Source organism: Scyliorhinus torazame, chromosome 8 (genome assembly GCF_047496885.1).
Source record: "Scyliorhinus torazame isolate Kashiwa2021f chromosome 8, sScyTor2.1, whole genome shotgun sequence".
Taxonomy (NCBI): Eukaryota; Metazoa; Chordata; class Chondrichthyes; order Carcharhiniformes; family Scyliorhinidae; genus Scyliorhinus; species Scyliorhinus torazame.
In genome coordinates this window covers 16831209-16857578 of record NC_092714.1, presented here as the reverse complement: position 1 = coordinate 16857578, position 26370 = coordinate 16831209, and the positions used below count along the sequence as shown (strand labels likewise).

Below are 26370 nucleotides of genomic sequence, written 5' to 3'. Positions count from 1 at the left end.
GGGTAATAGGTGATGACAACAATAGCCTTGAACATCTTTCGTCTGCCTGCTGTTTTGAGAGGTTACATCCTGTTGCCTGTACAGATCACTTTGAAGAATAGGTAGGAGTGGTTGCTTGGAGACATTTACATGAGACATTAGCAGTTTCGAGGCTGTTCATGTCAGACGAGAGGAGATGATAGGGGTGATTTGATGGAGTCGATTAAAGCTACGAAGCGTATGGGGGTGAAACAGAATTGAATCTTTGCTGAGGGGGGAGACATGTTGCCCAAGCTTTTGACCTCACACTCATCAGGACAAACACCAGAGCGCCAAATTTCAAACCGTCACAATTTATACGACAGGAGAAAAGGGTGCGAGGTTGGTTGGTAGGTCAACTCTGATTGGCTGTGGCATTGCTTGGTGAGTTGAAGACAAAAGGCTTTCACAACTTGTCTCTCTTTTCAGCTATGTTTAAGTTCTACATGACCAAGTGACAGTTTGCATACCAGAAACCGACCTGATCGATGGTGGTATTCATTTATTAGAATTTTATCTGCGGAGCATATTTATGGGCCGAGTGGTCCAATTCCGACCTTATATCTTACGGTATTGATCTGTTTTTGGGTCCAGTCTCCAAAACTGATTGACTTGCGTGCCTGAAGCTGAGGCCCAGCAGCTTGCCCAGGTTAATCAAACGAGGCCAAAGGCCCAATTTTGGGTTGTCCTCAGCCTTCGGGTTGGGATAGATTCTGGCTGCCTGGCCGTCAATTCTAGCCCCAAGAACACACCCACACAAATGTCTGAGACCTCTCCAGTAGAAGCTGAAGGACCAAAGGAGCACAGATGGTTCACCCGCACAGGGTGGTGTCCTGGGCAGTTGAATGTTGAGTGGTGCCACCATAGACCGTGACAACAAGTGGATCCAGTTGCACAGGCGGGTGAATGACACATAGCATCAAGTAACCCAGAAAAAGGAAGACAAAGAGAAGACAAATAGAAGGAACGAAGATAAACATTACTATCTCATAATGGGTTAATGTACAATAAAACAACAAGCAAGGGCATTGTGCCCTGGGAGTGACAGAACAGAAAATGTGTTTTCATAGAATCTGACCAGCAAAAGGTCATATATTCTTTACCATCACCGAAACCCAACAATGCGTGAATAATAAATTTTGTTCTTTTTTCCTGTGGCTGATCCCCTTCCTCCAACATTTATTTCTTTTAGTATCCATTAGTGCTACAACTTCAGTAATGGTCGAAGAAACTCGGGCTGCGTTTCATCATGCTATTGAATGCTGGATGAAATGTGTGCTCATGTATCCATTAACAGCCTCCATAAATTCTCCCGCTCGGTGTAAATCATCATGTTACCTTGACTTTCTAGAGGACTTCTGAGTCATAGATTCCCTGGAGTGGGGGAAGTGTGGAAGTTTGGAAGTAATAAAGTCTCGGGCCGGCTAGTACCTCTACATTCGGCAACACATTCGAACTGCAGGCCATCCTTGCTTGGAAATGCATTGTCTTCCCTTCATCGTTGCTGGGACTGAATAGCGAAGCTCCATTACAGGAGCCCCTTCAACACAAATTAATTCATGGGATTTGGGTGTCGCTGGCTGTGCCAGCATTTATTGCCCCTCCCTAATTGCCCAGGAGGAAGCACTTAAGAGTCAACCACGTTGCTGTGGGTCTGGAATCACAAGTATGCCAGACCAGGTAAGGCAGCAGATTTCCTTCCCTAAAGGACCAGATGGGTTTTTACGACAATCGGCGCAATGGTTTCATGGTCATCGTTAGACTTAATTCCAGATTTATTTATTATTGAATTCAAATTTCACCATCTGCAGTGGCGGGATTCAAACCTGGGTCCCCAGAGCATTACTCTGTGTTTCTGGTTTCTAGTCCAGTGACAATACCACAATGCCATCACCTCCCCGACTGTAGCAGTCCTCAAAGAGAGCCCATCACCATCTTCTCAAGGGCAACTGGAAATGGGAAGGAAAGTTCCTCCTGGCCAGAGATACCCATACTTCCTGAACAAATTAAAGAAAATCAGGAGGAATGGGCAATGTGAGAAATTAGACCACAATGGGATCATGGCAGCAATGACCACAAAATGAGGTCAGACACTTCACATGCCATGAACCCCAGCAATGCCTCCATTTTGAAAGGCTGCCTACTGGTGGATGTCCAAAGTGCCGCTGTTTTAGAGAAGGTGGCGTAGTGGCATTGTCACTGGACCAGTAACTCAGAGACACAGGATCACACTCTGGGAACCCTAATTCGAATCCCATCACAGCAGATGGCGCAACTTGAATTCGACCAAAATCTGGAATTAAAATTCTAATAATGACCATGGAACCATTGTCGATTATCATAAAACCCCACCTGGTTCACTGATGTCCTTTAGGGATGGAAATCTGCCATCAACAAAGAACAAAGAAATGTACAGCACAGGAACAGGCCCTTCGGCCCTCCAAGCCCGTGCCGAACATGCTGCCCGACTAAACTACAATCTTCTACACTTCCTGGGTCCGTATCCCTCTATTCCCATCCTATTCATGTATTTGTCAAGATGCCACTTAAATGTCACTATCGTCCCTGCTTCCACCACCTCCTCCGGTAGCGAGTTCCAGGCACTCACTACCCTCTGCGTAAAATACTTGCCTCGTACATCTACTCTAAACCTTGCCCCTCTCACCTTAAACCTATGCCCCCTAGTAATTGACCCCTCTACCCTGGGGAAAAGCCTCTGACTATCCACTCTGTCTATGCCCCTCATAATTTTGTAGACCTCTATCAGGTCGCCCCTCAACCTCCGTCGTTCCAGTGAGAACAAACCGAGTTTATTCAACCGCTCTTCATAGCTAATGCCCTCCATAACAGGCAACATTTTGGTAAATCTCTTCTGCACCCTCTCTAAAGCCTCAACATCCTTCTGGTAGTGTGGCGACCAGAATTGAACACGATACTCCAAGTGTGGCCTAACTAAGGTTCTATACAGCGGCAACATGACTTGCCAATTCTAATACTCAATGACCCGGCCAATAAAGGCAAGCATGCCGTATGCCTTCTTGACTACCTTCTCCACCTGTGTTGCCCCTTTCAGTGACCTGTGGACCTGTACTCCTAGATCTCTCTGACTTTCAATACTCTTGAGGGTTCTACCATTCACTGTATATTCCCTACCTGCATTAGACCTTCCAAAATGCATTGCCTCACATTTGTCCGGATTAAACTCCATCTGCCATCTCTCCGCCCAAGTCGCCAAACAATCTAAATCCTGCTGTATCCTCTGACAGTCCTCATCGCTATCCGCAATTCCACCAACCTTTGTGTCGTCTGCAAACTTATTAATCAGACCAGTTACATTTTCCTCCAAATCATTTATATATACTACGAACAGCAAAGGTCCCAGCACTGATCCCTGCGGAACACCACTGGTCACAGCCCTCCAATTAGAAAAGCATCCTTCCATTGCTACTCTCTGCCTTCTATAACCTAGCCAGTTCTGTATCCACCTTGCCAGCTCACCCCTGATCCCGTGTGACTTCACCTTTTGTACTAGTCTACCATGAGGGACCTTGTCAAAGGCCTTACTGAAGTCCATATAGACAACATCCACTGCCCTACTTGCATCAATCATCTTTGTGACCTCCTCGAAAAACTCTATCAAGTTAGTGAGACATGACCTCTCCTTCACAAAACCATGCTGCTTCTCACTAATACGTCCATTTGCTTCCAAATGGGAGTAGATCCTGTCTCGAAGAATTCTCTCCAGTAATTTCTCTACCACTGAAGTAAGGCTCACCGGCCTGTAGTTCCCGGGATTATCCTTGCTACCCTTCTTAAACAGAGGAACAACATTGGCTATTCTCCAGTCCTCCGGGACATCACCTGAAGACAGTGAGGATCCAAAGATTTCAGTCAAGGCGTCAGCAATTTCCTCTCCAGCCTCCTTCAGTATTCTGGGGTAGATCCCATCAGGCACTGGGGACTTATCTACCTTAATATTTTTTAAGACGCCCAACACCTCGTCCTTTTGGATCTCAATGTGACCCGGGCTATCTACACACCCTTCTCCAGACTCAACATCTACCAATTCCTTCTCTTTGGTGAATACTGATGCAAAGTATTCATTTAGTACCTCGCCCATTTCCTCTTGCTCCACACATAGATTCCCTTGCCTATCCTTCAGTGGGCCAACCCTTTCCCTGGCTACCCTCTTGCTTTTTATGTACGTGTAAAAAGCCTTGGGATTTTCCTTAACCCTATTTGCCAATGACTTTTCGTGACCCCTTCTAGCCCTCCTGACTCCTTGCTTAAGTTCCTTCCTACTTTCCTTATATTCCACACAGGCTTCATCTGTTCCCAGCCTTTTAGCCCTGACAAATGCCTCCTTTTTCTTTTTGACGAGGCCTACAATATCTCTCGCTATCCAAGGTTCCCGAAAATTGCCGTATTTATCCTTCTTCCTCACAGGAACATGCCGGTCCTGAATTCCTTCAACTGACACTTGAAAGCCTCCCACATGTCAGATGTTGATTTGCCCTCAAACATCCGCCCCCAATCTAGGTTCTTCAGTTCCCGCCTAATATTGTTACAATTAGCCTTCCCCCAATTTAGCACATTCACCCTAGGACCACTCTTATCCTTGTCCACCAGCACTTTAAAACTTACTGAATTGTGGTCACTGTTCCCAAAATGCTCCCCTACTGAAACTTCTACCACCTGGCCGGGCTCATTCCCCAATACCAGGTCCAGTACCGCCCCTTCCCTAGTTGGACTGTCTACATATTGTTTTAAGAAGCCCTCCTGGATGCTCCTTACAAACTCTGCCCCGTCTAAGCCCCTGGCACTAAGTGAGTCCCAGTCAATATTGGGGAAGTTGAAGTCTCCCATCACCACAACCCTGTTGTTTTTACTCTTTTCCAAAATCTGTCTGCCTATCTGCTCCTCTATCTCCCGCTGGCTGTTTGGAGGCCTGTAGTAAACCCCCAACATTATGACTGCACCCTTCTTATTCCTGATCTCTACCCATATAGCCTCACTGCCCTCTGAGGTGTCCTCCCGTAGTACAGCTGTGATATCCTCCCTAACCAGTAGCGCAACTCCGCCACCCCTTTTACATCCCCCTCTATCCCGCCTGAAACATCTAAATCCTGGAACGTTTGGCTGCCAATCCTGCCCTTCCCTCAACCAGGTCTCTGTAATGGCAACAACATCATAGTTCCAAGTACTAATCCAAGCTCTAAGTTCATCTGCCTTACCCATAATACTTCTTGCATTAAAACATATGCACTTCAGGCCACCAGACCCGCTGTGTTCAGCAACTTCTCCCTGTCTGCTCTGCCTCAGAGCCACACTGTCCCTATTCCCTAGTTCTCCCTCAATGCTCTCACCTTCTGACCTATTGCTCCTGTCCCACCCCCCCTGCGATACTAGTTTAAACCCTCCCGTGTGACACTAGCAAACCTTACGGCCAGGATATTTATGCCTCTCCAGTTTAGATGCAACCCGTCCTTCTTATATAGGTCACACCTGTCCCGGAAGAGCTCCCAGTGGTCCAGATAACGGAAACCGTTACCTGGTCTGACCTACACATGACACCAGACCCAAAGCAATGTGGTTGACTTTGAACCTGCACGTCTTTGGACTGTGGGAGAAAACCGGAGCACCCGGAGGAAACCCACGCAGACACGGGGAGAACGTGCAGACTCTGCACAGACAGTGACCCAAGCTGGGATTCGAACCTGGGACCCTGGCACTGTGAAGCAACTGTGCTAACCACAAGATATTCAAAGACCACTCATCTACATAATATATTCAGGTGATTTTTTTCTTAATTTCATTCAAGTCTTGGGACTGCCTGAATCCTGGCTCCGAACCATTCTATTCTAATCATATGAGCAGAGTGTTCAGTGTGTCCTTTGTGTCTTTCGGCGTCCCCCTGCAAATAACAATATTATTTTTGTTTTGAAACTGACAGTTTGTGAAGCAACAGTAAGTGAGGAGAGTGCCTCCCTGTCACCATCATTGAGCTCTGTGACTGTGAATCGGTGCCAATTAGATGGTACACTGTTTTAAATAAACCAGCTTGTAATATTTATTGTCAGCCATCCAGGAAATGTTTTTTTGAAAAATCATTATAATGTATTCAAACAAACGAAAAACAGGTGTTGTCGCCTCAGTAGCATTGTCACGAAGCAAATCAGCTGTCAGGTGTTGGGGAGACTTACATCAAGGAAGTGTCAGATTAACGTCCCGTCTCTGCTGTGCTGCCTGATCTGGACGTTCATCTGGAGGGCCCCTCAGGCTAGAAAGGGAAAAAATATAAGTCCAAGTCTCTAGCTGTTCATCGTCATACTCTGAAAGAATAGAACATAGAACATAGAAAAATACAGCACAGAACAGGCCGTTCGGCCCACGATGTTGTGCCGAACCTTTGTCCTCGATTAATCATAGATTATCGTAGAATTTACAGTGCAGAAGGAGGCCACCCGGCCCATCGAGTCTGCGCCAGCTCTTGGAAAGTGCACCCTACCCAAGGTCAACACCTTCACCCTATCCCCATAACCCAGTAACCCCACCCAACACTAAGGGCAATTTTGGACACTAAGGGCAATTTATCATGGCCAATCCACCTAACCTGCACATCTTTGGACTGTGGGAGGAAACCGGAGCACCCGGAGGAAACCCACGCACACACGGGGAGGATGCGCAGACTCCGCACAGACAGTGACCCAAGCCGGAATCAAACCTGGGACCCTGGAGCTGTGAAGCAATTGTGCTATCCACAATGCTACCGTGCTGCCCTTAAGAACAAACTAATCTACACTATAGCATTCTACCGTAATCCATGTACCTATCCAATAGCTGCTTGAAGGTCCCTAATGTTTCCGACTCAACTACTTCCACAAGCAGTGCATTCCATGCCCCACTACTCTCTGGGTAAAGAACCTACCTCTGACATCCCCCTATATCTTCCACCATTCACCTTAAATTTATGTCCCCTTGTAATGGTTTGTTCCACCCGGGGAAAAAGTCTCTGACTGTCTACTCTATCTATTCCCCTGATCAGCTTATAAACTTCTAACAAGTCGCCCCTCATCCTTCTCCGTTATAATGTGTGCAAGCAATGTGTAAGAACAGATATGACTGCCTTCGCCACTCCCTCCCTCCTTCTCTCTCTCTCTCCCTCCCTCCCTCCACCACCACTGCACAGTGACAACCGTGTGCACCATCCACAAGGTGTACTGCGGCAACTTGCCGAAGCTCCTTCAACGACACCTTCCAAACATGTGACCTCTGCCGCCAGGAAGAATAAAGGCAGCAGATGCGTGGGAACAACACCTAGCGCAAGTTCCCCTCCAAGCCACACATCATTCACGACTTTTTCACCATTAGTGGTGGCTTGAGTAACACTCTGGAGGCTTCCCGTAGTATCAAAGGGGTTTATCAATGAAAGGCAAAGGGTGGTAACATTATAGGCACAGACATCATAGAATGGGTCTTGTCTCTTTAACTCCGGGGTCCACACTGCCTGGGCCCCTGCTCCCAGGGTCCCATGCAAACGCGCTATTGGCCGTGATTTGCGTTATCCCACGTGATTAGCTCCAAGCTGGCCATGTAATCTGCCAGGCCCGCACCCTTAAAGGAGCCACGTTACCATACCAGTCTGTCACGGTTACAAGATCCCACAACTCTGTCCCTAACAGAACTGTGGCAATACTTACACCAGCAGCAACTCAATAGTTTTACAACAAATAAACAGGTGTGCTCAATGAACATTAAAAAGGCACATTTTTTTTTAATGAGGCCTGTGACTTGCCTCCTGCATTTGCTCCCAGCAGTGTTTTAGAGATTAATCTTCAATTCACCGAGACCCCAGGGCTGTCTCTACAGTTTGGAAACCCTTGATTGACTATCTGTGCGTTGGGCAAAGCTTCAACCACCACTTCATTGAGTTTATGATCTTGGCCTTTCAACTGCACTGACAGTCCTGAGGCAGCTCCTAGTACAGTCATTTTCAAACCCCCCGTCGCGACCTGCGAGTGGGTCGTGGTCGGCTATTGAAAGGTTTGCGGGGCCATGCATTGTGGTGCTCCCAATCACGGGGCCTTGCGTCGCGCCGTTCCAAAGTAGGGGAAGAAGTGCCCAACCGCACGACCGACTTTTAAAAATAACGGCTGCGACCGGCTTTCAGAATGCCGGCTGTTCCGCGCATGCATGCCCCCTCAACAGTGCGCAGGCCCGGAGCCCGGCAGGGCAGAATGCCCCCTCCTGATGTCAATGCGCTGATCCAGGAGCAGATTTCCTTTTTTAAATCGCTGGAGTCTTCCTGCCTGGAGCGGTGGCAGAGAGCAGGTCACATGCCCCGCACGCTGATATCACACGTGTGCGCATAGATTATCATAGAATTTACAGTGCAGAAGGAGGCCATTCGGCCTATCGAGTCTGCACCGGCTCTCGGAAAGAGCACCCTACCCAAGGTCAACACCTCCACCCTATCCCCATAACCCAGTAACCCCACCCAACACTAAGGGCAATTTTGGACACTAAGGGCAATTTATCTTGGCCAATCCCCCTAACCTGCACATCTTTGGACTGCATGTGAGAGATTCCTCCATTTTGCAGCTGCCAGCAGTGCTGGTGTGAACATCCAGGCCCTCTGGTGACCAACCCATGACGAAGAAGCTGAGAACAAGAACGAAGCAGCATAAAGTTGATTACTTGAGGTGCGGGTTATTAATTGTGCCACTGCAAATCAGGATTCAAAGTTCATGTGCGTTAGCTGAAGTCATTATAGGAAACAAAGCAAGTGAGATTGTGAGGACCAGGCAGGCTCACCTGGTGGGGAAATGGCGGGTCCCGAAGTTTGGCCGGCACGGGTCCTGAAGATCGGCCGGAGTGGGTCCCAGAGGATGGCCAGTTGGTAAAAATGGGTCTCGGGCAAAAAGGGTTGAAACATTCTGTCCGAGTGGATGACTCTCGGTACAATTGGTTTTGAGCGTTGAACCAACTGGCCTTCCAGTCGCAGCTGGTTATTGGCAAGAAAGAACCAGGTAGGTTGAAGGAGTTCAAAATTAGGGGAAGTATGGATGACGCAATGGGCCAAATGGCCACTTTCTATGCCGTATCATTCTATGATTCAGAACCTCGCACCAACCAATAAAAGGGAAAGGAAAGGCTATGGTTTTGTAGTAGTGTTCCCCTGTCAGGGGGCGGCTGCCCTGAGGGTCATGTGACACAATCGGCCAATGGTGCTGGAGTGTGTGAACCCTGGGGGCGAAGCGCAGGTTCCCAGTCAGTTAGGAGTTTGGAGTCCTGGAACATAAGAACATAAGAACTAGGAGCAGGAGTCGGCCATCTGGCCCCTCGAGCCTGCTCCACCATTCAATGAGATCATGGCTGATCTTTTGTGGACTCAGCTCCACTTTCCGGCCCGAACACCATAACCCTTAATCCCTTTATTCTTCAAAAAACTATCTATCTTTATCTTAAAAACATTTAATGAAGGAGCCTCAACTGCTTCACTGGGCAAGGAATTCCATAGATTCACAACCCTTTGGGTGAAGAAGTTCCTCCTAAACCCAGTCCTAAATCTACTTCCCCTTATTTTGAGGCTATGCCCCCTAGTTCTGCTTTCACCCGCCAGTGGAAACAACCTGCCCGCATCTATCCTATCTATTCCCTTCATAATCTTTTATGTTTCTATAAGATCCCCCCTCATCCTTCTAAATTCCAATGAGTACAGTCCCAGTCTACTCAACCTCTCCTCGTAATCCAACCCCTTCAGCTCTGGGATTAACCTAGTGAATCTCCTCTGCACACCCTCCAGTGCCAGTACGTCCTTTCTCAAGTAGGGAGACCAAAACTGAACACAATACTCCAGGTGTGGCCTCACTAACACCTTATACAATTGCAGCATAACCTCCCTAGTCTTAAACTCCATCCCTCTAGCAATGAAGGACAAAATTCCATTTGCCTTCTTAATCACCTGTTGCACCTGAAAACCAACTTTCTGCGACTCATGCACTAGCACACCCAGGTCTCTCTGCACAGCAGCATGTTTTAATGTTTTATCATTTAAATAATAATCCCTTTTGCTGTTATTCCTACCAAAATGGATAACCTCACATTTGTCAACATTGTATTCCATCTGCCAGACCCTAGCCCATTCACTTAGCCTATCCAAATCCCTCTGCAGACTTCCAGTATCCTCTGCACTTTTTGCTTTAAACATGGTAGCTTTTACCTCACTCGTCGTACATAGTTTCTTAATTTAATAAAACTTTCATTTATTATTCCATCTGGTGGTGGCCTGTCTGTCAGGATATTATAGGTTTCTTCAGTTGACCAGTGAGGAGATTTGTACAGCAATTCTCTCCTCATTCCTGGTTCAGCTTGACCAATTTGAGTTGAAGCCAGATTGTACCGAGAGGCAAAAGCAGACAATGTTGGAATAATTACACCTGAGAAGTTGAAGAGCCAACGACATTTCATGAAAACATGGATAGTAATTGGTTTCTGGAAATTGTGGTATTCTGCTCGTGATGAACTTTGACCTTCTCCTCGAACCCTCACCTACCTCTCTGACTGTCCGTTTTTCCATTCTTCACTCTAGTTCCTCCAGTAATTCATGTGTCCCAGAGATCAGCAAATGCAACGGCAGATCGGCAGGAATCTGTAACGTTGATGTGCACCGCCACTGGATCTCCACAACCCAACATCAGCTGGTACAGGTAAGGAGGAGATAGGGTTCTTAACCCTCCATGACTATCCATGATAGGGCAGCACGGTAGCACCCTTGGCTAGCACAGCGTCAGGGTCCCAGGTTCGATCCCCGTTGGATCACTGTCTGTGCGGAGTCTGCACGCTCTCCCCGTGTGTGCGTGGGTTTCCTCCGGGTGCTCTGGTTTCCTCCCACAGTCCAAAGACGTGCAGGTTAGGTGGATTGGCCATGATAACTTGCCCTTAGTGTCCAAAAATGTTAAGCGGGGTTATTGGGTTATGGGGATAGGGTGGAAGTGGGTCGGTGCAGACTCGATGGGCCGAATGGCCTCCTTCTGCACTGTATGTTCTATGTATCTATGTATCCTGGAGCCTGAGAGGAGTTAAAGATTAATGTTCCTGCGAGCTAAAACAGAAGAGAAGATCATAGGTCCTTTCAACAAATATGCATTTTTCAAAAATCGACTTGAACATTTTCATCAGCTTTTGGAGTTGAAATTCTGAGCAGAGAGAAGCTGTTCTTTCTGGGTGGGGCTGTTGAAGGTGAAAGGTCATGTGACAACTGCCAGTAATACATCCAACCAGAGGTGGCAGCACCAGTGGGTGAGGGGAGACCCAAGCCTCAGCTTTCAGAGTGATCCAACGGGAAGAGTAACCCTGACTGCCAATCAGGGAAAGCAAACAGTGTGTGCGTGTATAGCTTAAGAGTTGATTTTGCATGCTTGAAGTGCAGATTTTGCGAGCTTCAAAAAGTCTTTAAGCACACAGCCTGGTGAACTTCTTAAGCAGGGTGGCAGTGCAAATTTGGTGAGGGATGCTTGTGGCTCAGTTGGTAGCACTCCTACCCCTCAGTTGGAAGGTAGCACAGTGGTTCGCACAGTTGCTTCACAGCTCCAGGGTCACAGGTTCGATTCCCGGCTTGGGTCATTGTCTGTGAGGAGTCTGCACGTTCTCCCCGTGTCTACGTGGGTTTCCTCCCACAATCCAAAGATGTACAGGTTAGGTAGATTGGCCATGTTAAACTGCCCTTTGTGTCCAAAAAGGTTAAGTGGGGTTACTGGGTTATGGGGATAGGGTGGAGGCATGGGCTTAAGTGGGATGCTCTTTCCAAGGGCCAGTGTAGACTCGATAGGCCAATTGGCCTCCTTCTGCACTGTAAGTTCTATGATTCTATGAAGATGGCTTCAGATCCTGCTCCAGAACCTGCTGGCCCCGGATGTTCATGATGCAGTTGAACAGATTGTTATTCAACCTGCAAATCCTTCCAACACTCTGCATCATCCTCCAAGTTAGGAACAGAGTGTGGAGAAACATAGGTAGAGTGGAAATGGGATTGAAATAGGCTGGGGCAGGAAGGTGAAGTTAAAGGGGCAATTAATCAGCTCCCAACAGGACATGATTTCAATGGAAATGATTTCAGGATGGCAGCCGGTGACTAGTGGTGTGCCTCAGGGGTCGGTGCTGGGACCACAACTTTTTACAATATACATTAATGATCTGGAAGAAGGAACTGAAGGCACTTTTGCTAAGTTTGCAGATGATACAAAGATCTGTAGAGATACAGGTACTATTGAGGAAACATTGTATAGTATTGAGGAAAGTATTGAGGGGCTGAACAGCTGGCTTGTAATGCAGAACAAGGCAGCAACGTGGTTTCAATTCCCGTACCGGCCTCCCCGAACAGGCGCCGGAATGTGGCGACTAGGGGCTTTTCACAGTAACTTTATTGAAGCCTATTTGTGACATTTAGCGATTATTACTATTAAACAGGGAGGCTGCAGAGGGACTTGGACAGGCTGGGAAAGTGGGCAAAGAAGTGGCAAATGGAATACAATGTGGAAAAGTGTGAGGTTATGCACTTTGGAAGGAGGAATGGGGCCTTAGACTTTTTTCAAAATGGGGAAATGCTGAGGAAATCAGAAGCACAAAGGGACTTGGGAGTACTTGTTCATGATTCTCCTAAAGTTAAAGTGCAGGTTCAGTCGGCAGTTAAGAAGGCAAATGCAATGTTAGCATTCATGTCAAGAGCGCTAGAATACAAGACCAGGGATGTACTTCTGAGGCTGTATAAGGCTCTGGTCAGACCCCATTTGGAGTGTTGTGAGCAGTTTTATCATAGATTATCATAGATTATCATAGTTTTGGGTCCCATATCTAAGGAAGGATGTGTTGGCCTTGGAAACGATCCAGAAGAGGTTCACAAGAATGATCCCTGGAATTAAGAGCTTGTCATATGAGGAACTGTTGAGGACTCTGGGTCTGTACTCGGAGTTTAGAAGGATGAGGAGGGATCTTATTGAAACTTACAGGATACTGCGAGGCCTGGATAGAGTGGATGTGGTGAGGATGTTTCCACGTGTGGGGAAAACTGGAACCAGAAATGAGGGGCTGGTTTAGCACAGGGCTAAATAGCTGGCTTGCAATGCAGAACAATGCCAGCAGGGCAGGTTCAATTCCCGTACTGGCCTCCTTGAACAGGCGCCGGAGTGTGGCGACTGGGGGCTTTTCACAGTAACTTCATTAAAGGATACATGTGGCTATAAGTGATTATTATTATTATTAGAAGACACATTCTCGGACTAAAGGGACGGTTCTTTAATGAAATGCAAATCGCTTATTGTCACAAGTAGGCTTCAAATGAAGTTACTGTGAAAAGCTCCTTTAAAACAGAGATGAGGAGAAATTTCTTCAGCCAGAGGGTAGTGAATCTGTGGAACTCTTTGCCGCAGAAGGCTGTAGAGGCCAAATCATTGAGTGTCTTTGAAACAGAGATAGATAGGTTCTTGATTGATAAGGGGGGTCAGGGGTTATGGGGAGAAGGCTTGGAGAATGGGGATAGGAACGGTATCAGCAATGAATGAATGGTGGAGCATACGCGATGGGCCGAGTGGTCGAATTCTGCTCCTCGGTCTTATGGTCCAGTTGAGCTACTCCAAGTTGACCAGTTGAGCCACTCCCAGTTGGCCAGTTGACCAATTGAATTACTTCTGCTTGAGTCGTCGAGCTGTTCCAGTTGGCCTGGTTAAATTTACTGACCCTGGGTGATCATTTGGGCCATGGGTCTGGCTAGGGGTGGGCTGTTGGTAACTGTGAGAGTAGGGGGTGGGGGTTTGATAAGTGTGAGCAGGGTGGGGGGTTAGCAGCTGTGAAGGGTGGGGGGGGGGTGGGTTACAACTTATCATGCAGAGTCCTTCTGCTGGCGGACTCACTCAAGTGCAATGCCATTTGAATCATTCCAAATCACCCTGCAGACCCCCAGGATCAGGCTCCATAGGCTGATTTAGAAAATCCAGGATACAATGCATCACTTATGGAACAGTCACTGGACAATCCCTTACCAGGCAGAGCTGCAGACACAAAGGAGAACCATAAGCTGAGGAGCTGAAGGGTAAAGGCAATCAATGCACAGGTATAAAAGCAGTCAGAAACAAAAAGAGGAGTGCATCAAATTCATGTGCGGAGAAGAAGCAAATCTCTCAGGAAGTGGCAGTATTTATGTTTGGCAGTAAAAGAGACCAGGGGCTTGGTTCTCTACCCTGCCACGCCACTTTTCAGCCTCGATGCGCCGGCGGGGTTTCCCATTTTGGGGCAGCCCTACACCGTCGGGAAACCCCTGGGCGCCGGCAAAACGGAGTATCCCGCCTGCAGAGAATCCCGCCCAAAGAGTTCTTGGCAGTACTGTGCAGACTGGCTACAAAATCCTAAGATTTGGAAAGAAATGTAAATACCTGGGCGACACTAAAGTGTTGGGTAGTTGCCAGAAGTGACCAAATTGTGAACTGGGGTTGGTCTGTTACGTGAGGAAGATATTAGGAACTTGGGTCCAGAAATTAGATCCAAGATGTAGCAGGCAATTTAAGAGTTAGACAGAATAAGGGGAAGAAAACCAGCTAGCACTGGGTCAGAGGGATACACCCACACCTGGCTGACTTACATTGTCCCATTCAGACTTAAACTCATCAGTAGGAATACACGGAATGCCCTACGATTTGTTGTCCTTCAGGATACTTCTGTCTGACCACCCATTAGTTCATTACAGAGTCTGATGGCCTCTTTGTCGGTCAGGTTAGTTGCATATCAATAGCGTGGCTCCGTTCTTTTGTATAAATGGGAGTGGGACATCAACAGGCCAAGATAACGATGATAGGTTTCAGCCTGGAAACCCCAGCATGGAAACTTTGTTTGAGGGACTTAGTGGAGCTTAGAGAGGGAGAGTGAGAGAGGGAGAGAGGGAAAGAAGGAGAGGGAGAGGAAGAGAGGGAGAGTAAGAATGTCGTTCTGAACAGTTACAATCGACCGAGAAAGGTCATGAAAGTTGCCACCGAGGCAGGCTTTGGAAAAGGGTTCTAGACGAATGTCCCTAACAAAAGAAAGATTGCTTTGTAAATGCAACTGTTGCTTTTGCCTGTCTGTGCAAGTGGAATGAGAGATGCATGTTTATTTAAAATGATGTTCAGTGGGAACTAGTGTGTTAAGGTTAGAAACTACATGCAATATGTTATTGTTAGGGTTGAAGGTTAAACGTTTAAATATTGTTCTCTTTTCTTTTGTCTCAATAAAGTTTGTTTATAAAATAACCAAGCCCTATTTCTTATATTATCACTCCTGGAACTAATCAATCTTTCCGCTCCCCCTTAAAACTTAAAATGTTAAGGCTCTGGTCCATTCTCTTATCCATTTTTGAGAGATGACCTGCCGTCCATAGCATAGCGACTTGATGGGCTGAACGGCCTCCTTCCGCACTATAGGAATTGTATTCTGTAAAGTTACACCCGCAGGATTGTCATGAGCCGAGGGAGAGAGGCTGTGCCTTATGGATGATAATCATTTGCATGATACTCAAAAGGTGAAAGTTGTCGTCAGGGAGCTGACCTAGTGTGGTAATACCAGGCATTGCGGTACCAGAGAGAGGAATGACCATTGGCTAGACCGCGGGATCTACCATTGGGCAATATACATAGCCCCGCCCTGAGAGGCGAAGTATAAGAACCAATGCCGTCCCAGCAGCCTTCACTTCTGTAACTTCGCTGCTGGGTACAGTTCTATCTGATTAAAGCTGAATCGATATGACTCCACGTGGACTCAAGCGTATTGATTGCGTATCAATTTAATCAGATAAGTACTTTGAAGGATGGATCTCCGCATCAAGCCGGCGTGCCTTCAGCTCAGCCCTCACGCAGAAAACTCTGCTGCGATTTTTAAGCATTGGCTGGCATGCTTCCAGAGCTACCTCGATACGGCTGCCGACACCCCCACGGAAAGGCAGAAAATACACCTCCTACGCTCGCGGGTCAGCCCGGCGATCTACCCCCTGATAGAAGGGGCGGCGAATTATGATAAAGCCATGGAACTGCTGGAAGGACACTACATTCGTCCGCTTAATCAGGTCTACGCCCATCACCTGCTGGCAACGAGACAGCAGAACCCAGATGAGACGCTAGAAGATTTCTACAGGACACCGATCGTGCTGGGCCAAAACTGCGGCTGCCCAGCGGTGACGGCGAACGAGCACTCCAAACTTTTAATTCGAGACGCTTTTGTGGCAGGTATGATCTCCCCTGACATTCGCCGAAGGCTGCTCAAAATGGACACGCTGGGCCTCACCGAGGCCCGGGCCCTGGCAGGGTCCATGGACGTGGCGTACAAAAACGCCCTTGCGTACGCCCTCGCGCGCACCGCGCTCCCCTGGGCTGCGTGGCACCCCAACGCGGCATCCCCCCAGACTTACCCGCTTAACCCCCAGACTTACCCGTTAACTCCGCAGGCCTGCGCGGCAAGGCGCCACGCTACCGCCGCCGGCCAACACTGCTTCTTCTGCGGCCAGGCGAATCACCCGCACGCGCGCTGCCCGGCCCGCACCGCCTGCAAAGGGTGCGGCAAGAAAGGCCATTATGCCGTGGTCTGCCTCACCCGCGCGGTGAACGCGGTATCCAATGACTACCCTCAGCCGTTCCTCCAGCCACCCGCTGTGCAACCACAGCCATTCTTCCAAGTCCCGACCATCCCAGGCCCACCGCCGCACTCCCTTTTCCCAGCCCCGCCAGCCCAACGCGCACGGCAGCCTTTGCCCCGCCAGGCAGCGTCGCAGCCGCAGCCATTCTTCCCCCCGGCAACCATGCTGGAGGAGGGCGCGCAGCCATTTTGTCCCTCGCCGGTCCAATCGTCGGGGTCTCCGTCCCCGAACCCCATGGGCGATCCCTGGCCGGCGCCATCTTGAATGGGGCCTCAAGCCCCCAGCACGGCTGGCTACGTGCTGCCGGACCAAAACCCCTTGCTGCAGCTGGCCTCAGCTACACTGGAGCAGAATGCGCCGCCTGTTTACTCCTCCCCGCCGCCATCTCCGGAGTCCACGGATTCCACGTGCGATCCATGCCTCGCGAACCTCACCGTCCAAGGCAGGGAATTCTGCAATTTCCGCCTATACGTGCTGCCGCACCTCTGCGCAGCCACCCTTCTGGGACTGGATTTCCAGTGCCACCTACAAAGCCTTACTTTTAAATTCGGCGGCCCTATACACCCCCCTTACTGTTTGCGGCCTCGCGACCCTTAAGGTCGACCCGCCTTCCCTGTTTGCGAACCTCACCCCTGATTGCAAACCCGTCGCCACCAGGAGCAGACGGTACAGTGCCCAGGACCGGACCTTCATCAGGTCAGAGGTCCAAAGGCTGCTGAGGGAAGGGGTCATCGAAGCGAGCAACAGTCCCTGGAGAGCTCAAGTAGTGGTGGTAAAGACCGGGGAGAAGCATAGGGTGGTCATCGACTATAGCCAGACCATCAACCGGTTTACGCAACTGGACGCGTACCCCCTCCCCCCGTATTGCCGATCTGGTAAACAGGATCGCGCAATACAAGGTCTGCTCCACGGTGGATCTCAAGTCTGCCTACCACCAGCTACCGCTCCGTAACAGCGACCGCCAGGACACTGCCTTCGAAGCAGATGGGCCGCTCTTCCACTTTTTAAGGGATCCCTTCGGTGTCACAAACGGGGTCTCGGACTTCCAGCGTGAGATGGACCGAATGGTTGACCGGTACGGCTTACACGCAACGTTCCCGTATCTTGACAACGTCACCATCTGCGGCCATGACCAGCAGGACCACGACACCAACCTCCGTAAATTTCTCCAGACCGCGCACCTCCTGATTCTGACCTACAATAAGGAGAAGTGCGTGTTTAGCACCGACCGTCTATCCATCCTAGGCTACGTAGTGCGAAATGGAGTCATAGGCCCCGACCCCGAACGCATGCGCCCCCTCATGGAGTTCCCCCTCCCTCACTGTCCCAAGGCCCTAAAGCGCGGCCTCGGCTTCTTTAGCTACTATGCACAATGGGTCCCTAATTACGCCGACAAGGCTCGACCCCTAATCCAATCCACGACCTTCCCCCTGTCGCTGGAGGCCCGCCATGCCTTCTGCCGCATCAAAGCAGACATCGCAAAAGCCACGATGCGCGCCATCGACGAGTCCCTCCCCTTCCAGGTCGAGAGCGACGCGCCTGACGTAACTCTGGCCGCCACCCTCAATCAAGCGGGCAGGCCCGTGGCTTTCTTCTCCCGCACTCTCCATGCCTCCGAAATTCGCCACTCCTCGGTCGAAAAGGAGGCCCAGGCCATAGTGGAAGCTGTGCGGCACTGGAGGCATTACCTGGCCGACAGGAGGTTCACTCTCCTCACGGACCAACGGTCGATGGCCTTCATGTTCGATAATGCACAGCGGGGAAGATTAAGAATGACAAGATCTTGCGGTGGTGGATCGAACTCTCCACCTTCAATTACGAGATCTTGTATCGTCCCGGGAAGCTGAACAAGCCTCCTGATGCCCTGTCCCGCGGCACTTGTGCCACCGCACAAGTAGACCGCCTCCGAGCCCTCCACGAGGACCACTGCCACCCGGGAGTCACCCGGTTCTTCCATTTTGTTAAGTCCCGGAACCTGCCCTACTCCATCGAGGAGGTCAGGACTGTCACCAGGGACTGCTGAATCTGCGCGGAGTGCAAACTGCACTTCTACCGACCAGAGAGGGCGCACCTGATAAAGGCTCCCTGTCCCTTTGAACGCCTCAGCATGGACTTCAAAGGCCCCCTCCCCTCCACCGACCGCAACACGTATTTCCTGAACGTGACTGATGAGTACTCCCGGTTCCCATTCGCCATCCCCTGCCCGGACATGACCACAACCACCGTCATCAAGGCACTCCAAACTATTTTTACACTGTTCGGTTTCCCCGCATACATCCACAGTGATAGGGGGTCCTCCTTTATGAGCGACGAGCTGCGCCAGTTCCTGCTCAGCAAGGGCATCGCCTCGAGCAGGACGACCAGCAATAACCCCCGGGGAAACGGGCAGGTAGAAAGGGAGAACGGAACGGTCTGGAAGACCGTCCTGCTGGACCTTTGGTCCAGGAATCTCCCAGTCTCCCGCTGGCAAGAAGTCCTCCTAGTGGCCCTGCACTCCATTCGGTCACTGCTATGTACTACCACGAACCAGACACCTCATGAACGTCTCCTTGTTTTCCCCAGGAAGTCCTCCTCGGGACCTCGCTTCCAACCTGACTAGCAACACCCGGAACCTCCCTGCTGCGGAAACATGCGAGGGCGCACAAGTCGGACCCGCTGGTCGAAAGGGTCCACCTGCTGCATGCCAACCCCCAGTACACCTACGTAGCGTTCCCAGACGGACGCCAAGATACGGTCTCCCTCCGGGACCTGGCGCCCGCCGGAGCCCCACGCGCACCCGAGCCACTGCCCCCCCCCCCCCCCACCGTACCTGACCGGAGGGTCAGTACTGCCGCCAGAACCCTGACCCAGAGCCGAGCAGGCACCGACGCCCCCTACAGGCACCCCTTCCATCTGCCCATTTTTCGACCTTACAGCGCCGCCTAGGGGTGACAAAACTGCCTGGGAGGAAGACACCATGTTCCCAGAGTCACTACCGCCGGGGCCCTCACCAGGATCGCCGCCGAAACTTAGACGCTCCAGTAGGACGACCAGGCCGCCCGATCGTCTGATTGCAGCACCATGAAGAGAATTAACAACGCAAGAACCTTCTCCGCAACCCTCGTTAGCATGGTACCTGCAATACCTGGTCCTACCATGAAAAGGCGACAGTAATACTGGCCATCACCCCACTGGCTCTTTTTTAACAGGGGGTGAATGTGGTAATACCAGGTATTGCAGTACCAGAGAGAGGAATGACCATTGGCTAGACCGCGGTGTCTACCATTGGGCAATGTACATAGCCCCGCCCTGAGAGGCGGGGTATAAGAACCAATGCCATCCTAGCAGCCTTCACTTCTGTAACTTCGCTGCTGGGTACAGTTCTATCTGATTAAAGCTGAATCGATATGACTCCACGTGGACTCAAGCGTATTGATTGCGGATCACCTAGTCTGTGTGAAGAAACAACATCATATTGTGGAACTGTGTAGCTATGCAGTGCTACATGTCTCTGGGGTGTGATACAAATGCTTGTGGTTATGTGAGATGTACCTTTGTTGCATCGACAATTGAAAGTGAAATTTACATTTTTATCTGAAGTATTATTTGCTTAATAACTCATGCTTAATTTGAATTGGTTCTGATTTGTGCTAAAATATGAGTTGCAAAAGTGGAATATTGTTAATACTTTCTTCGACTGGGGGTGCATTTGGTTATTTTGATTTAAGGTTCCCCGTGGGATCAGAACAATTGACAGATTTAACAGTAAATGGGCAACTCAGAATATAAGCTTTCAAACAGAAGATAACTTGGGTACAAACTGGGCACGTACGTTCTCATGACAGGGGGAAACATGGGCATTAAAGCAAGAGTGACCTGGCTGACTAAAGATATCGGCCTCAATCTGACGGCCTTGTTGACTGTAGGTATAAATCCCGTAATGGCCTCTAAATCTCGGGAGAGGCCTAAGACAGGATTTGCACCGGCGAGATCTCAGAATGAAATCTTCCCTGCCCCTCCCCGATGACAAGAGGAGGTTCACGCCCAAGTTGGGCAAGCCTGATTTGCATAGATTAGCATGCATTATAATAGCCTTCTCCGTATTCACTACTGGGTGTCAAAACCAAAAGACAGTTATGATGACAATGCAAGGAGCGCACACCTAAGTATAGCTCCTGGGTGAAGAATGGTTGAGGACTCTGGGTCTGTACTCGTTGGAGTTTGGAAGGATGAGGGGGGATCTTATTGAAACTTACAGGATACTGCGAGGCCTGGATAGAGTGGACGTGGAGAGGATGTTTCCACTTGTTGGAAAAACTAGAACCAGAGGACACCATCTCAGACTAAAGGGACGATCCTTTAAAGCAGAGATGAGGAGGAACAGCCAGAGTGTGGTGAATCTGTGGCACTCTTTATGAATGGAATGAATGAAAATCACTTACTGTCACAAATAGGCTTCAAATGAAGTTACTGTGAAAAGCCCCTAGTTGCCACATTCCGGTGCCTGTTCGGGGAGGCTGTTACGGGAATCGAACCATGCTGCTGGCCTGCCTTGGTCTGCATTCAAAGCCAGCGATTTAGCCCTGTGCTAAACAGCCCCAGTGTTTACCATGGAACATAGAACATACAGTGCAGAAGGAGGCCATTTGGCCCATCGAGTCTGCACCGACCCACTTAAGCCCTCACTTCCACCCTATCCCTGTAACCCAATAACCCCTCCTAACCTTTTTGGTCACTAAGGGCAATTTATCATGGCCAATCCACCCAACCTGCACGCATTTGGACTGTGGAAGGAAACCGGAGCACCCGGAGAAAACCCATGCAGACACGGGGACAATAACGAACAAAGAGGGGCAACACAGTAGCATAGTGGTTAGCACAATTGCTTCACAGCTCCAGGGTCCCAGGTTCGATTCCCGGCTTGGTTCACTGTCTGTGCGGAGTCTGCACGTTCTCCCCGTGTGTGCGTGGGTTTCCTCCGGGTGCTCCGGTTTCCTCCCATAGTCCAAAGATGTGCAGGTTAGGTGGATTGGTCATGCTAAATTGCCCTTAGTGTCCAAAATTGCCCTTAGTGTTAGGTGGGGTTACTGGTTCATGGGGATGTGGTGGAGGTGTGGGCTTGGGTAGGGTGCTCTTTCCAGGAGCTACTGCAGACTCGATGGGCCGAATGGCCTCCTTCTGCACTGTAAATTCTATGAACAAAAAAAAATTACAGCACAGGAACAGGCCCTTCGGCCCTCCAAGCCTGCGCCGATCCAGATCCTCTATCTAAAACTGTCGCCTATTTTCTAAGGATCTGTATCCCTCTGCTCCCTGCCCATTCATGTATCTGTCCAGATACAGCTTAAATGACGCTATTGTGCCCGCCACTACCACCTCCAGTGGCAAAACGTTCCAGGCACCCACCACCCTCTGCGTAAAGAACTTTCCGTGCATATCTCCCTTAAACTTTTCCCCTCTCACCTTGAACTCGTGACCCCTAGTAATTGAGTCCCCAACTCTGGTAAAAAGCTTCTTGCTATCCACCCTGTCTATATCTCTCATGATTTTGTAGACCTCAATGAGGTCCCCCCTCAACCTCTGTCTTTCTAATGAAAATAATCCTAATCTACTCAACCTCTCTTCATAGCTAGCACCTTCCATCCCAGGCAACATCTTGGTGAACCTCCTCTGAACCTTCTCCAAAGCATCCACATCCTTTTGGTAATGTGGCGACCAGAACTGTAAGCAGTATTCCAAATGTGGCCGAACCAAAGTCTGAAACAACTGTAACATGACCTGCAAACTCTTCTACCCAATACCCCTTCTGATGAAGGAAAGCATGCCGTATGCCTTCTTGACCACTCTATCGACCTGCGCAGCCACCTTCAGGGTACAATGGACCTGAACATCCAGATCTCTCTGTACATCAATTTTCCCCAGGGCTTTTTAATTTATCATATAGTTCGCTCTACAGTTCACCGAATGTGCAGACTCCGCACAGGCAGTGACCCAGAAGGCTGTGGAGGCCAAATCACTGAGTGTATTTAAGACAGAGATAAATAGGTTCTTGATTAATAAAGGGATCAGGGGTCATGGGGAGAATGGGGATGAGAAAATATCAGCCATGATTGAATGGCGGAGAAGACTCGATGGGCCGAGTGGCCTAATTCCGCTCCTATGTCTTATGGCCTTATGGTCTTATGGGTAGTGAGGGACAAGCCCACTGGAATTGTCCCCTGGCAGTGACAGGTTGCTACTGCCAAGGGACAATGCCACTGGCAGGTTCTCTGGGGAACCCCATTTGGTGGGGGGGGCGGTGCGGGGGGGGGGGGTGCTCCCCTTGTGTGCGGTGGCGGGGAGCGAGCCAATGTCTTGGACGGGGCAGGCGGGATGTAGTGGGAGGGGTCATCCTCGTGCATTTGGGGGTGGTGCCCCAACGACTGTTGGGGGGGGAAGGTGAGCCTTTTATTTGAAACGGAGATCGGGGCTTTAAAAGAGAGTGTGTGAAGATAGTGGAGTTGCTGTTGTGTAAATTAACTTTCAATAAGCATTTAATCAGGTGCCAGATAATAGACGTGTGAGAAAAAATGAAGCCCATAGAATAAAGGGGCCTGAGGCTGTCTGGGTATGACGTTGGCTCAGGGGCAGAAATGCGGGCGGAGTGCTGAGCCCATTGCTTTTCAGAAATGTGCATTTAAGATATATTAATGATCTTGGGTTCCCGGGGCATAATGTCAACGCATGTATAATAGCTCATTCAGGAGAGCAGAACATAGTGAAAAGGGAAGAAACGTGACGGCTGAAATTTAAAGCAGGGAAGTGTGAAATGATTAGGTAGAAGAGTGGGCAGAAGCAATATAAACGGAATGGCACAGTTTTAGAGAGGGTGCAGGAACAGAGCAACCTGGAAGGGTATGGGTACAAGTTGGGAAATCTAGAACTAGGGGATACAGTTTAAAAATGATGGGTCTCCCATTTAAGAGAGGGATTTTTTATTTCTCTCAGAGGGTCATTAGTCTGAGGAATACTCTTTCCCAGAGAATAGTAGGGGCGGGGTCATGGGACATAAAAGGCTGAGATTTTTGATTGACAAGGGAGTCAAGTGTTATAGGATGAAGACAGTGGGCGGAGTTGAAACCCCAGTCAGATCAGCTGTGATCGTGTTCAATGGTGGAGCTGGCCTACTTCTGCTCCTAGCAAAACTGGAGTCGATGGGAATCAGGGAGAAAGCTCTCCGCTAGTTGGAGTCATACCTGGCACAAAGGAAGATGGTTGTGGTGGTTGGAGGTCAGCTACCTCAGTCACGAGACATCATTGCAGGAGTTCCTCAGGGTTGTGTCCTAGGCCCCAACCACCTTCAGCGGCTTTCATCAATGACCTTCCCTCCAGCATAAGGGCAGATGCGGGGATGTTCGTTTGTAATTGCACAATGTTCAACACCATTCGTGACTCCTCTGACACTGAAGCAGTCCACGTGCAATATCGGGACAATATCTAGGCTTGGGATAACAAGTGCCAAGTAACATTGGTGCCACATAAGTGTCAGGCAATGGCCATTTCCAATAAGAGACAATCAAACTATTGCCCCTTGACATTTAATAGCATTACCATCACTGAATCCCTCACTATCAACATCCAGGGGGTTACCATTGACCAGAATATAAATTGGCCAAGCCATATAAACACTGTGGCCACATGAACAAGTCAGAAGCTAGAAACCCTGTGAAGACTAATTCATCTCCTGATTCCCCAAAGCCTGTCCACCATCTACAAGGCACAAGTCAGGAGTGTAATGGAATGCTGTCCGCTTGCCTGGATGAATGCAGCTCCAACAACACTCAAGAAGCTCGACACCATCCGAAAAAAAGCAGCCCGCTTGATTGGCACCCCTTCCACAAACATTCACTCCCACCAACATTGACACACAGTAGCAGTCGTGTGTACCATCTACCACCCTGCAGTAACTCACCAAGGCTCCTCAGTCAGCACCTTCCAAACACACAACCACTGCCATCTAGAAGGACAAGAGCAGCAGATGCCTGGGAACACCACCACCTGGTTATTCCCCTTCAAGTCATCCACCACCCTGACTTGGAAATATATCGGCCTTCCTTCACTGTCACTGAGTAAAAAGCCTCCCTAACAGCACTGTGAGTGTACCTGCACCACATGGATTGCAGCGGTTCAAGAAGACAGCTCATCACCACCTTCTCAAGGGCAATCAGGGATGGGCAACAAATGCTGGCCTTGCCAACAGTGCCCACATCCCGTAAAAAATGAATAAGAACAAAAATTATTGTGTTTGATGGAAGTAGAACAAGTTGTGAAGACTAAAGAAAAGGGGATCAGGAGTTATGGGGAGAAGGCAGGAGAATGGGGAAGAGAAAATATCAGCCATGATTGAACGGCGGAGCAGACTCGATGGGCCGAGTGGCCGAATTCTGCTCCTATACCTTATGGTCTTATAAAAGGCAGATGCGTCATTGGCTCTATAGGTAAAGCTTGGAGTAATAAACCAAACTATGAAACATTTGTTAGGATCTAGCTGGTGTACTGGCTAATTTTGGACACACACTTTAGGAAGAGTATTGAACCTTTAGAGAGGGCGCAAAGGATGTTTACTGGAATTGTGCATGGAAGGAAAAATCCAGTTAAGTGAAGGTTTAGACAAACTGAAGTTGTTCTCTTTGGAGCAGAAAATGTTAAAGAGAGATTTTGATTAAGGTGGTCAAAGTCATCAAGCTTTTTTCATAAATACAGAGCAAAATGTTAGCCAGTGGGAGAAGTCTTGGGAACCAAAAGACAAAAATTTAAAGTGGTGGCATAAGAAATAAAGATTTTAGCCAGTGTTTTGTTATGATCTGGAATGCACTGCCTGAAAGGAAGGTGGATAACTAAAGGGAATTGCATGTCAACTTGAAGAAGAGAAAGTTGCAGAGCTCAGGGAAAAGAGCTGGCACGGACACGATGGGACGAATGGCCTTCTTCTGTGCTGTACTATTCCTCAATTTGAAGTTACTCTGCATGAAAGACAATTGGTGAATTTCAAGCTCAGTTTGGTTTTCTAGATTTCAAGCACTGTTTTCAGCTGTTTTCAGTTTCAGACAAAGGAAATAAATTGCATTTATATAGCGCTTTTCATGACCTTAGGATGACCCAAAGTACGTCACAACTAATGAAAAATGAAGCAGCAATTCATGCATAGAAAACTACCACAGACAGCAATGAGGTACAGACAGTGTATTGAGGAATACCTACTGGCCAGAACGCAGGGAAAATCATTCCACTCTTCTTCATATAGTGCCATGGGATGTTTTACATCCACCTCAAGGGGAAGGTGGGTCCTCAATACAACATCTCGCTCAGAAGATGGCACTTTTGGCAATGTACCACTCCCATGGTTTTGATATGAGGTGGAAGCCTGAATTATGTGCTCAAGTCTCTGGACTTGAACCCCTTTTCTCCAAGGTGTGAAGTGCTACCACTCACTCTTGGCTGACACAAGGGGTTAGAGGAGAAACAGACATAATGGTGGTGTTGCCGAGGAACAGACAAGATCCAGAACTCCCAACTCGGATTCTGCATGTAGAGGATATTGAGTACCCATTGCCCACACAAGTGCTCCAAGATCAGGATCAGTGTGGTCTTTTCTTGTCCAATTTGTATGATGCTTCTCTCTAGAGCGCACCCTGCATACTGAAATTGCAGTATTTACAATATTAAAGAGGTTCAGCATGACG

At 49.0% G+C, this 26370-nt stretch overlaps 1 protein-coding gene across 4 annotated transcripts in view; it reads left to right on the top strand.

The window, feature by feature from the left end:
* LOC140427663 (neural cell adhesion molecule 2-like) overlaps positions 1-26370 on the top strand; it is an 896208-nt gene that overhangs the window by 376630 nt on the left and 493208 nt on the right. For all 4 annotated transcript variants that reach the window (XM_072513136.1, XM_072513135.1, XM_072513137.1 and 1 more), the window contains exon 6: positions 10610-10727. In XM_072513136.1, coding sequence (XP_072369237.1) covers positions 10610-10727 — 118 coding nt within the window. The remainder of the gene's footprint in view (positions 1-10609; positions 10728-26370) is intronic.